Below are 13,196 nucleotides of genomic sequence, written 5' to 3'. Positions count from 1 at the left end.
TTTATAGCTCCTTGGTTGAATGGAGACAATGGAAACAAGCAACTACACAACAATAAACAACATTTGAAAAAATGCCTTTTTTATCCATTACTAGGAGAAAATTACACAAGGCGTTCAACTGGAACGTTATGTTTAAGTTGTGGAAACAAATCTCTTTGGCAAAATAGGACTGTTCGAAAGACATTATGGGAGCACTCCATAAACTGGTGCCCTACCAGAAATTACAAGCATATCCTCTTCTTCTATCTCTCTCCAGAGGTGATGGTTCAAGAGGTTGAAGATTATGAACTCCACCTTTGAGCTACAAGAATAAGTGAATATATTTATGTTCTTGCTCTTGCTCTAGAATCAGATTTACCACTACACGTTTCTTGCTAAATGTAGAACAATTAGGAGTCTAATGGTTACAACAAAAAATTTGCTGGCAGTTTTGCACGTAAATAACAGCAATATGCCTCTGAATGACTGCCCAAACCAAGCTGTGATGATTATCCCCCTGGCAAGAAGAGGCCATTGCTCCCAGAACACAATGATCAAAGGCTACCACTCTGCTGGAATTACAAGTTCTAAAACATTAATTGATTACCTCATGTTTCCAGGGCTGGTGTCCAATTACAATATTCCACTTTGATGAGCCTACAATGTTGTTGTTTCTTCTTTGTCAGAGCAAACTTCTCCACTGGTTGGCCTGCAAATTACCATGTAAAAATATACTTTCAGAAAAGTGAGAATTTGAAGAGTTTCAGTTCTTTCAGATGATATGGCAGTCAGCTTCATGTGTCTACAGCCTCGATCAATTTTGAATGCTTAAGCATTCCAGTGCCACCACAATAGAGTATTAAACTAAAAGCAGCCAAGTTCGACAGAAGATGAGTGGCTCATAATTAAAATGGTTTGGTCATATAAGAAGATGGCTAACACAGGCTCTTGTGAAGAAGTATCTAGCAAAAGAGGCAGAGGAAAACCAAGAAAAATTAGGAGGGGAACTCTTGGGTATTATCATGGACAAAGAACTTAAGCCCCAAAAAATGTTGCCTTGGGCACTTGAGTTACCCAAAGGTAGCCCAAGAGGAAAAGAAGACTAGAGTGGGGCAATCTTGAATAGCTGGGCTCTCTTATGCAGGAAAGCTTTGATTGCTTACAACCAAGGTGAGGCATTTTGCTTATTTATAGGCATGTGCCCCTTATACAAGCTCATAGAAGTTCGATATGGGACAAGTACTCCTTTAGTGTCTCGTTTGTTTCCTTCCTGTGAATCATGCCTAGCGCTTGTGCACCTTGCATGCACACTGGCTTTTGCCTATCTCTGTGTCAGACACACACTGCATGCCTGCACCCACAACCATGTCCAAGCTTTTGCATCCTGTTTTCCCTAAATGTTGTCTCCCTTGTCCCTTGCAGTCCTATTGCATGTGTGTAGGGGGGTAATGGGTGTCCTTGGTGGTCATCATTTAGGTATACTATGAACTTTATCCCACCTAATCAGGAAACACCCTTGTCACCTCCTTAGCATAAAACCACTTGATGTGCATCTTAAACTGTCACCATGCAGGCACCAGTTCCCAACTAGTCTTGTCATCTAGCTACCCCTTCCACCGAACCACATACTCTTTCATTCGTGGGGGCCCTACACAATCCACCATGCAGTAGGCCAAAATGCTATCCACATCCCTGTCATAATATTATCACACTCCTAGTGGTGCCCGCTACAACTTGACTAGGGTGCCCATCTTCAGCATGGTAGGGCTTCGAGAAATTGACACGGAACACTGATACACTTCAATGCCCTAAATGGACCCTAACACTATCATATTAGACCCATATGTAGCCCCACTAGTTTGCCACTCATGTAGTGCCAACAAGGCATTGGTTGCCCATTCTGGCCATCTATTTCTATATGAAAACTGCTTGAGATGCCAAGATTTGAGCCCATTATCTTAAACAGCTATGTCCACAACTTGCTTGTAAATCTAGTGTCCCAGTGGTCTATGTTACATGGACTTGGGTACATTCATGTATCCAAAGGTAAGACATGAAGAAATGAATTTTAAGATATGAAGAAATATGTCCAAAGGTAAGACACGGATACTAGGATATGACAGAAAGAATAATAAATCTTATTATCTTAACCCTACACATGCAAATCTTTTTTATGTATGTTACTATACATATGGATAAAATGGTCATTGGTAGGCAGACAATATGGGTGATCCCATACAAACATATATTTTAAAAGGATTTTAATTAACAAAAATAATAAATCAAAATAAATTGTTAATTTTATTATTTTAAATTAAAAGTAAATTAAATACATAAAAAATAAGAATTAACACATAAACCTGAAAAATGAAGAGCTCGACACATGTCTCATGCTAGTACTAGTGTTGTGTCGTGTCAAAGTAAACACAACAAAGGAATGGTTGGATTACTTTGCTCTTCAAATGTACAAAAAGGTGGAAGGGGTGTTGGTTAAACCAAATGACATCACAAGGAACTCATATGTGCCATATTGAGTGACACTAGTAGTCTTCGATTTGTTCCCTTTTGTAATGCAGACCTGATAGTACCTTTAGATTAGAAGCAAAAGTAAACAAATTGGGGAAAAGCTTCCTATAAGGCCTCTTCCCACACCACTTTACCCTCAAAATGATCATCCACCCTAAAACAAGGAAGGTTAGAAAACTCTCCCTAAACTATCATAATAGCTTTCTAGCCCCACCCCACACAAAGAAGAAATACTTACCTATTGTCAAGAAGACTGAAAAACAAATCTTATTAATCTCAATGAAATGCCAAGACATATATACACATACGCCTATCCTGAATAGGCAAGATCCTAAGGCTAATTAGGGAGGATTCTTAAGTATTTACTGAAAGGAAACAAATCATACAGCTATTGATACAATCAAATCAGTCTAGAATACAAAGAATATATGATACAAACACTTTTAGGAAACCAATCATTAATTCGGAAATCTCCATATTAGGAAAGCATAGAACTTTCGGCCTTCTAACACTCCCCCTCAAGATGGAGAGTGTATATCATGCATGCCCATCTTGCTCAAGAACCTGTGATACACATTACCCAGGAGACCTTTAGTCAAGATATTTGCCAACTGTTCTCTTGTAGGAACAAAAGGTGTGCAGATCAAGCCACTCTAGTTTTTCTTTAATAAAGTGTCTATCAACCTCAACATGCTTAGTCCTATTATGTTGGATTGGGTTGTGAGCAATGTTGATGGCTGATTTATTGTCACAATAAAGCCTCATTGGAGCTGACCAACTCACCTTTAAGTCTTCAAACAGAATTTTCAGCCACAATAACTCACAAATACCTAGAGCCATGGATCTAAATTCAGCTTCAACACTTGACCTAGCCACCACATTCTGTTTTTTACTTCTCCAAGTGACAAGATTTCCACCAAGAAAAGTGCAATAACCCGAAGTAGACCTCCTGTCAACAATAGAGCCAGCATAATCTGCATATGTATATGCTTCCAGAGTCAATTCTCCTCCCTTTTTAAACAAAATGCCCTTACCAGGAGTCCCTTTAAGATAGTGAAGAATTCTATGCACTGCTTTTAGATGACTCTTATTAGGACAATGCATGAATTGGCTAGCCACACTTACCGCATACGCAATATCTGGTCGAGAGTGAGATAAATAAATAAGTCTTCTTACCAACCTTTGATAGGATTCCTTATCTATTGTACCTTTTTCCGAATCAGCACCAAGTATGTGATTTGGCTCAATAGGTGTATCAACAGCCCTGCCACCAAGCATACCAACATCTGTCAAAAGATCTAGCACATATTTATGTTGAGAAATAAATATTCCTTCCTTAGATCGAGCAACTTCGATACCTAGAAAATATTTTAATTTCCCCAACTCTTTTATCTCAAATTCTTTAAACAAACACACTTTCAAAAGCTCCATTCCTTCTTTATCATCCTTGGTAACAATAATATTGTCAATATAGACAAGCAAGGCAGTAAGTTTCCCTTTTTTGAATAATGTATAAAGAGAGTGTGATCAGCTTAACTCTGCTTGTACCATAACCAACCATAACTCGTGCAAACCGCCCAAACCAGGCTCTTGGTGACTGTTTCAGTCTATAGAAAGCCTTTTTTAAACGGCACACTACATTTTCTCCTTGAGTTTGAACTCCAAAACTAGGAGGCACTTCCATATAAATCTCCTCTTCTAAGTCCCTATGCAAAAAAGCAATTTTTATATCAAATTGTAGAAGAGGTCAGTCAAAGTTAGCTGCTAATGATAGTAAAACTCTCACTGTGTTCATCTTTGCAACCGGGGCAAAAGTTTCAAGATAGTCCACCCCATATGTTTGAGTATACCCCTTAGCTACTAGCTGAGCTTTATACCTTTCTAGAGACAAATCAAATTTATATTTCACTGTGAAAACCCATCTACACCCCACCGACTTCTTCCCTTTTGGTAACTTAGTTAACTCCTAGGTCTGATTTTTTTCAAGAGCTGCCATCTCAACCTTTATGGCATCCTTCCAATTTTTATTGCTTAATGCTTCAGATAAGGTTTTTGGAATGGGGATAGAATGTAGGTTTGTCAGAAAGGCTTTATGAGCTGGAGATAAGTGGGAGTAAGTCAAGAATAGGTGCAAGGGATGCCTAGTACAAGGTCGAGTTCCCTTCCTTAGGGCAATTGGAATGTCAAGATCATCTAAATTAGGTTCAGATTCTTGATGGGTAGAGGAATTTGGTTATGATGTGTTAGAATTAGGGCAACACATAGGATGGGGTTCTGAATCAAGGCTCAGATGAGAATCTGGACTTGGTGCGGGTAATTTAGCATGCTTAGGTTCAAGAGGATCTGAGACTTTTCTCCTTGAATAAACCTTTAGTGGACTAATATAAACTTGTTCCCCATGCATCATATTTAGAGAATCCAATGGGATATTCTTGAGATGGCAAGAAGATGAAGAAGTTAAAGTAGGAAAGAACAATTCCCTATCACTATCCTCCAAGAATACAGTCTCTCCCTGAGGATAGGACTTGTTGAAATAGGAACTTTCCTCCACAAAAGTCACATCGGCTGAGATAAAGAACCGTTTTGATGGAGGATGAAAACACTTGTATCCCTTTTGAGTAAAGCTCTCGGATCTAATTTACCTCTATTAGGCGAATGGTTATGAACAAAAGCCAGACATCCAAACACTTTAGGATAAAGACCATGAGAGGGACTCAAGTCAGGAAAACTGAATGGGGCTGTGTGAGTCAAGACTTTTAGATGGCAACTGATTAATGAAATAGGTTGTTGTTAAGGCAACTTCTCCCCAATAGTTTTTAAGAACATTATTATGAAACAACAAGGCTCTTGTAACAGCAAGCAAATGGCTATTTTTCCTCTCAGTACCCCATTTTGTTGAGGAGTGTAGACACACAAGAGGACTCATGGATTATCCCCTTTAATTTGAAAAAATTGGACAGCGTTTGATTGAAGAAGCTTTTGGCATTATCTGTCCAAACTCTTTTAATCTCGGCCCCAAACTGATTTTTAACCATAGTGTGGAAGTTTTGAAAGATAGTGCATACTTCTGATTTAGCTTTTAGTAGATATAACCACACCACTTGTGGGCAATCATCTATAAAAAGCACAAACCATCGTGCACCTGTGAGATTAGAAATGGGAGAAGGACCCCATATATCACTATGAATAAGAGCAAAAGAAGAAGAACTTCTATTATTATTGAAGGGAAAAGAAGCCCTCTTATGTTTAGCAATTGACAAACATCACACTGAAATTCTCTAATATCTAATCCCTCGAACAAAGAGGGAAACATAACTTGAAGGACACTAAAGGATGGATGGCCGAGGCGAAAATGATGAAGCCAAAGCACATCCTTATTGGATTTCACTAAGAATGATGCAGGAGAAACCCTTTTAGAAATCTGTTCACCAAAAACTTCAAGGTGATAAAGCCCCTCCTTCACTTTAGCATGCCCAATCACCTTCCTCAAGTCCTTTTCCTGAAACTCACAGAAGGTAGGGTAGAAGATAACACGACAATTAGCATCATGGGTCAATTTTTTAATGGAAACAAGGTTGGTGAATAATTTAGGCACATGGAAAACATCTTTCAGGATTAGGTTTTCATTTATCAGTACATATCCTTGTCCAACCACTGTTGTTAGAGATCCATCTGCTAGAATGATTTTCTTTGTACTAGGACAAGGTTTATAGGACAAGAATTTGTGGGAAAAAGGAGTCATATGGTTTGTGGCATCGGAGTCAAGGATCCAAGTAGTTTTAAGGCTTAAATCTGAAGCATGAAAAGCAATAGAAGTGGAAGTTATACATGTGAAGGCTAGATTAGAGGTTCCTACTGCACTTGTTGTTGCTGATTTTTTTTCAAGCAGTCCCAATAGATTCCTCAGGCTCTCAATTTCTTCTTGCTTTAGCTCCATCAACCCAGTTTGTTCGGAACTTTTTGTTTCAGTAACTTGTTGATTATTGGCAATGTAAGCTTGCCCCTTTGATGGACCTCCTTTAGTTGGTTTCCCATGTAACTTCCAGCACTTCTCAATCGTATGTCGAGGCTTTTGACAATAGGTACACCACAAATCATCCTTGTTTGTGGTCTTGAATGGCTCCATAGCCTTCTTATCTCCTTTTGGCAACCTCTGTTGACCACGCCCTTTCAGACTAAGTAGGGCTGAATGTTCCATATGACCAGTCTCCAACATAACTCCTCTTCTTCCTTCTTTTACTCGAACTATCGATATTGCCTCATTCAATGAAGGCAGTTCTGTTTTGCCAAGAATTTGCACTCTGACTACATCATATTCTGCATTTAATCCTGCTAGAAAGTCGTAGGTTCTCTCTTTCTCTACTGACTTCTTGAAAACAACAACATCCTCACTACATTTCATTTGGATGCACTGATAGTGATCTAGCTCCTGCCACAAGGTTTGCAGCAAATTAGCATACTTGGTTATAGACCGAGTTCCCTGCTTAGTAGCTACAACCTTAGTCCGAATCTCATAAATCTGTGCAACATCATTCACCTTTGAATATGTGGTCTTCACAGCTTCCCAAATTTCTCTAGTAGTTGTGAGGAACATCACAGTGTCACTAATTTCTGGAACCATAGAGTTCCAAAGCCAGGACATCACGAGTGAATCTTCTTCATCCCATGCAGCGTGTGTAGGATCCGTCACCTTGGGACCGATTCCCTCTAAGTGGCTCAACTTTCCCTTACCTTTCAGGAAAGTCCTAATCAATTGAGATCACTTAAGATAATTTTTTCCATTCAGCCTACAGGCTGTTTGGATATTTTGTAACTCCTCACTTGAAGTTAGACCACTGCCTGTGAAAGGAACCTCAGTCGTGCTGTCGGATTCCATGGAGTCGGTCATGGTTCTTAGGTTAGGGAAGAAAAAGAAAGGTGACTGTAAATGTGGCAATAACAGCCAGAAACAGTCAAAGCGAAAGGGCAAAGAAAGGCACTGAAGATCAGAGAGAGGACTGAAATAGGAACACGGAAAAAAAGAACAAATGCTTGAGGCTAGAAATCAAAGAGCAATCTGAAGTGGCTCTGATACCATGTTAAGAAGACTGAAAAAGAGATCTTATTAATCTCAATGAAATGCCAAGACATATATGCACATACGCCTATCCTGAATAGGCAAGATCCTAAGGCTAATTAGGGAGGATTCTTAATTAATAGTTGCCTAATCTAGCTTAGGAAATATTTACAAAAAGGAAACAAATCATACAGCTATTGATACAATCAAGTCAGTCTAGAATACAATGAATATATGATACAAACACTTTTAGGAAACCAATCATTAATTCGGAAATCTCCATATTAGGAAAGCATAGAACTTCCGGCCTTCTAACACCTATATGCCAATCTCCCCTGCTAAGTGCATCCATACTTGCTCTCCACCACTCTTCTCCACAAACATTCATTTTCTTTCGTGAAGTCACCATACCAACTTACCTAGGAAACCTTTATTGAAGGCACACAACTTCCCTAAGCCCTAGACCTTCACCTTGTAGGGTAGATATCTAATCCCACTTTACAAGGTGGTAATTAAACTCATCACCAAGGCCATCCCAAGAGAAGGTGTCTTTGAAGCTTCTCCAACCTATTCATAATAAAAATAGGGGCCCAGAAACGATGCAGGCAGGGACACTTGGAGCTCTGAAAATAAAGACAGGTTAATTTATCAAGCAAGTCAAGGCAAAGTGTGCTTACAATCCACTTAACACCTTAATGGCATCATAGAACAACCATTGCAATGTCACTGAAGGTCCAACAAGCATTATTCTAATTGGAAGACTTCTGGTAAATAGATTACCAATCCCAATTTTTTTCACAGCCTGAAAGTGGAAAACAGCAAGGTTAAATTTGAACCAAGAAGGATGAGGAATTAAAATGGAATCCGATGAAATATTGCAACTGAAAGATGTTACCAGCAGGAGGCTACCAGCTTTTTGGTTATAAACAGAGGCAACAATGTTGTCCGCAGGATTAGAAATAATGCTACCAACAGATCCAGCAGCATAGCCCGCCAAGCATGTCACCGCAAGCTGTTGAGATTTTGAGCAGTCCTCCTTCTTTCTTTGAATTACATTGCAATATAGAAAATTCACTGAATGCTCAAATGTTGAAAACATAACCATAGAGACTGCCCAATAAAAATATGAAATGGTTAGTATGAAATAATTTTATGGATTAACAACAAAATGAATCATAAAATTCATGATTCCTAGTCATATAAGATGATTACCAGAATCCCTGGGCTGAACGCATCGTTCAAAATTTTTAGTCAGCGTTTACATGTAAAGAAAAAGTTTAGTGAATTGCCCAAATCTTTGCATTGTAATCAAAACGACTAATTGTTTATTTGAAACAATGAGAAAAAGTTATGTCAAGACATCCGAATGTGGAAGTAATGGTGTGATTTAAGCTTCCAGTTAACCTATCTGTTAAGTGTCCTGCATGTCCAAAACCTACAGCAATGCCAGGGGCTTATATCAGTCAGCTGGATAGAAGACATGGGAATGAACGAATTAGCTAATACATCCATGATTGTCAAAGTTCAGAAAAATGACTTCTGACCGGACAATCTATTCCAAAACCTTTATGTGAAGCCTTATTGGCATCATTAAGGTGGTCAAAGCTTATACCTGTTGAACATAAGAACTACATAAACAAAATCTAAAACCTTATGCCCTAGACCACAACTGAATTTATCTCCTTAACTTATGATACACACAGATAACATCCCAAAATTTATAGAACAGAAATCATAAAATGTAAGTTAAGTGTGTTTTACATGGAAGGTTACGACCCCAGAGTGGAACTAGGCCCTTGTAAAAGCTGCAATCAAGATTATAGAAAACCCTTAATAAGAGATGATTAGATGACAGGTTATCAAAATAATGGTAAATATAACTTTCAGATTCTGTACCCAAGGAGGCCTTCTGATGCATATAGTTTTGGAAAGCCATCAATTAAGCCTTTAGCAAAGTGGGGCTGTGCTTGAACACGGACTTTGATTGCCTCAAAAGGACAAAGAGCCACATTTGCAATCACTTCAGCAGATGCACTGCTAATGAAAAAGATGAAAGTCCTGTTCTGGTCCACCATGAAGGTCGAGTAAACCTTCTTGAAGTATTCATACAGCCCAAATCTACAGCCACCCTGAAGTCCATATCCAAAGAATTTGCCACTACTACCTCTCCAAAAGGCAGAAGGGCCTTGTTCCCTCAGTAGAGTGGTAAAGCTTGTGGAGATGCTTTTATACTTGACAGGGTTAACCTATAAATCAATAAAGTAACCTTGCTAAGTTAGGTTGAAATAATGATTTATACAGTTCAGGCAACTAGTTAGCAAAAAGAAAGGGTAGTCTCTCGATTGATGGGTAAATAGAGTCGAGCCTACTCATAATTTCCAATTGTTAAAGATATTGCACAGTGAACACAAATCCGAACTCCAGTATTATCAATGTGGATATGCATTGTATATTTGGTAATTCACTTCAGTTAGTAATTCAGAGATTACAATGCTACTCATAGGGAGTATTCCACACTCACAAACCTCTTAACTCATGCCAATGACTCTTAGCAAAAAGCGATCAAATTATTTTGGAAAATTCATTCAATCAACCCTCAGTCCCTTTTTCACCCACTAAAATGGAAGATTTTGCAAGAAGTTCCAAGAACTAGTGGCCAACCTTAAAACTGTTCAGCTCAAAGGTAAGTAAATAAGATTTTGATGATAACAAAAATATTTTGATGATATAAATATATTTTATTAACCTCTTGCAATGTAAAAGATATATTTTGATGATAACAAAAATATTTTTATTAGCCTTTTGCAATGTAAGAGATATATTTTGATGATAACAAAACTATTTTTATGATAGAGATATATTTTTCTAACTCATTGTGTTGAAAGCTCACTATACTGAAAAAATGTGTGCTGAAATGGCTAAATATCTTAGGTTGACCGAAATTGACCAGAATGTTAGTTTCCAATCTTAGGTCGACCGTTGCTTCGATCGAAGTTGGCTAGAATGTTTGGCCTCTATCTTCAGTCAACTAAAGTTATTCTTCGGTCGACTAAAGTTGGCCTGAATGTTTAGTCTCTGTCTTAAGTCGACCGATCCTTCAACTGAAGTTGTGCATAAGGTTGCTGGATGACTTAGGTCAATCGAAGTGGAAACTTCAGTCGACCGAAGTTCAACGGCCGTTTTTGTTTTGTCCTTGTTTTTGCAACTCTTTTTGTTAACGCCCATGGATAATTTTTTTTTTTTTAAATATGCTGTCACATTATTTCTCAAATCATGGCCTGTCCACGCCTAGTATGCAGCAAGATACCGTTCTGATCATCTATTCATTTGCTAAACACAAAGGATCTGCGTATCATTGGTGCCTACGTCTCAAAATTATAGACATAACAATTACACGTATAATTTTTACTGATATTTTCAAAGGAAGTAGAAAGAAGAAGAAGAAGAAAAGGAAGCTATGTGAGAAAATGAGAAAGAAGGAAGAGGCCCTGCCATTAAATAAACCCCCCTTCCCCTCCCCTAATTTAAATCTCCTCTCACGTTTGCACAACCACCCTTCTTTAATAATGCATGCAATAATGCATTGCACTATACACTATGTACTGTGCATTTCAACTATGCACTAGGCAGGGGGCCAAGGGTCAACTTTTGACTAACCAGTTTTAGAGACATATTGGGCACACAATGTCGATACCAAACACAACATTGTATGGTGTGTGACTTTTTAGGTTCACTATCCGCTAGCAATCAGATATCACCGAAACTCTTTTTAGTATCGGTTAATCCCTTGACCCATCATCGGAACTTCTCTAAATTCCGAAAACGTTCCGAGCACCTAGCAGTGGTTTAGGATAGTATAGGTGACAGTGAAGTCTCACTTCAAGTGAACCTATTACAATTGACGATTACCATGTGCTACAATTCTTCCATCACCCAACGTCCCGACTGAGCAAGAGTTATGGAGTGACAAACTCACAAACTCAGTAACTATGTATCAGGCCTTATTAATGTGACTAGATGACACATCAGGAAACATTTTTCCTGACTTTCAATCTGCCTGGCCAGGGACTGTTCGGTCACATCAATAGTAGATCACATAGAGCGTTCACTCCATCAAATACCGACGAAGGCGATAGATCCTATTCCCAATATCTGTCTCTATATACTAATAATATGAAATCACATTGATGAACGTTCTCACTTTCCAATTAAATTGTTCAATTCATTAGCAAATTCCGCACACCAATACAAAAAACAACCACGCCGGTTCAAGTTTAAGGATCAACACACCATTGCAACATGATGACACGACTACTATCCATCAGGCCATATGGTCAGTCATTGACGTCACATTCGACTGATCATTCCCCAACGACCACCCTCTACTAACGACATCTCATGTCATATGGCGTGTAACACACCATCCTCCCATCAGTATCCCCATACCGAACGAAATAGTAACCCCTGTACTAGTCCATACTCGATTAATTGGAGTCTCCATCTAAAGAATCTAAGAACTAGGAATAGTTTAAAAAGTTTTATTACCAGATAATCCTGTTACATAGTCTCAACACCTTGAGAATAAGATTTTCACACATAAGATCTAGTGACTTGTTCATATAAATGATTGGAGAAAATATAAATGAAGAAAACCTTGTCTTTTATTGATTTATACAAAAATACAATTAATGCATTAAAACAAACCCGTTAAATGTCATCTAAATCTAGTATAAGGACACACAACACTAACAATCATCACATATTAAGATCACAAATTCAAGAGTTTTCAACAAGAGCTAAAATTAATATTTTTTGAAAAACTCAATTCACCCCCTCTTGGGTATTTTCCTGGGCAACAAGAACATATTAGCTAATGAATTAGCAGCACTTGTTCTACTTTGTTTAGCACCTCCAGTGCCAGCATATACCAGCTCACATCAACAACCGAGTAACACTAAGTGGTGAATAAACCTCCATTCATTTTGAAACTAACAGCATCCTCCAAAAATCGAAACCTAATATACATAAGACGAGTATGAACAAATTAAACAAAAATATGACGAGCATGAACAAATTAAACAAAATACGCACCACAAGATTGAAAATCCCTACAAAGATATGAATACAAAAACAAATAAAAGAAAATGGTTTAAACAGAAATTCTGCATAGACCTATTGAAAATGGGTAACCCCTTAAAGCGATGATCCTAAAAACCCATATGCACACATTGGGATTAAGAACTAGTACGTGAGTGATCACACTGACACACACAAAGACGAACAAGTTACGGGTACCTGCATATTAACTTTGAGAACATCGAGGGGAGTGATAGCAAGATGGGTGGTTCCAGCACTGAGCATTCCTCCAATGGCGCAAACCCCATAATACTCTGGCGAGAATTCCTCACATTTCCTCCCTCCTTCGAATAGCCTCCTCATTGTTCGTTTCTATTACCCAAAAACTCGCCTTCGTTCTTTCTTCTTTTGTTCCGTTCAGCTCACCTTCAACTTCAAGGAAGCCCCATTTCGCCTTCGCCGCCCCAACGACTATTCTGTTCCAGAAGCGAGTCTTTCAATGGAGTCTACAGAGGACACGACGCTTCCCCCTTTGCCGCGAGAGGAGTTCTCTTCCGGT

At 38.5% G+C, this 13,196-nt stretch overlaps 1 protein-coding gene across 3 annotated transcripts; it reads right to left on the bottom strand.

Moving 5' to 3' along the window:
• Window positions 1-80: 80 nt before the first annotated feature.
• Window positions 81-13,187, bottom strand: LOC127799170 (mitochondrial phosphate carrier protein 1, mitochondrial). 3 transcript variants are annotated; one of them, XR_008022553.1, is made up of 7 exons: window positions 12,857-13,187; window positions 9,458-9,807; window positions 9,323-9,366; window positions 8,457-8,671; window positions 8,239-8,363; window positions 587-688; window positions 83-301 (listed from the first exon to the last, which is right to left on the bottom strand). XR_008022553.1 is itself a non-coding variant. In XM_052332931.1 (6 exons), exons 1-6 carry the CDS (start codon window positions 12,998-13,000, stop codon window positions 637-639), a joined length of 930 nt encoding a protein of 309 aa, XP_052188891.1. In that variant the 5' UTR covers window positions 13,001-13,187; the 3' UTR covers window positions 83-636. The 3 variants fall into 3 exon arrangements, 1 of the variants encoding a protein (XP_052188891.1); XR_008022554.1 differs by having other exon boundaries at window positions 81-688; window positions 8,471-8,671; XM_052332931.1 differs by having other exon boundaries at window positions 83-688.
• Between the last annotated feature and the right edge of the window lie 9 nt (window positions 13,188-13,196).

This window comes from Diospyros lotus, chromosome 4 (assembly GCF_014633365.1).
Source record: "Diospyros lotus cultivar Yz01 chromosome 4, ASM1463336v1, whole genome shotgun sequence".
Taxonomy (NCBI): domain Eukaryota; kingdom Viridiplantae; phylum Streptophyta; class Magnoliopsida; order Ericales; family Ebenaceae; genus Diospyros; species Diospyros lotus.
The sequence above is the reverse complement of the archived record's forward strand: the minus strand, read 5'-3'. Positions and strand labels throughout refer to the sequence as shown.

Excerpts from the sequence above, each read along its gene's own strand:
- LOC127799170 (XM_052332931.1), bottom strand. The coding sequence starts at position 13,000 with ATGAGGAGGCTATTCGAAGGAGGGAGGAAATGTGAGGAATTCTCGCCA. Across the intron at positions 9,367-9,457 it reads GCATCAGAAGGCCTCCTTGG|CTTTTACAAGGGCCTAGTTC; the intron begins GTACAGAATCTG and ends TCTTGATTGCAG. Across the intron at positions 8,672-9,322 it reads CTGGGGTCGTAACCTTCCAT|TCTCTATGGTTATGTTTTCA; the intron begins GTAAAACACACT and ends TTTATTGGGCAG.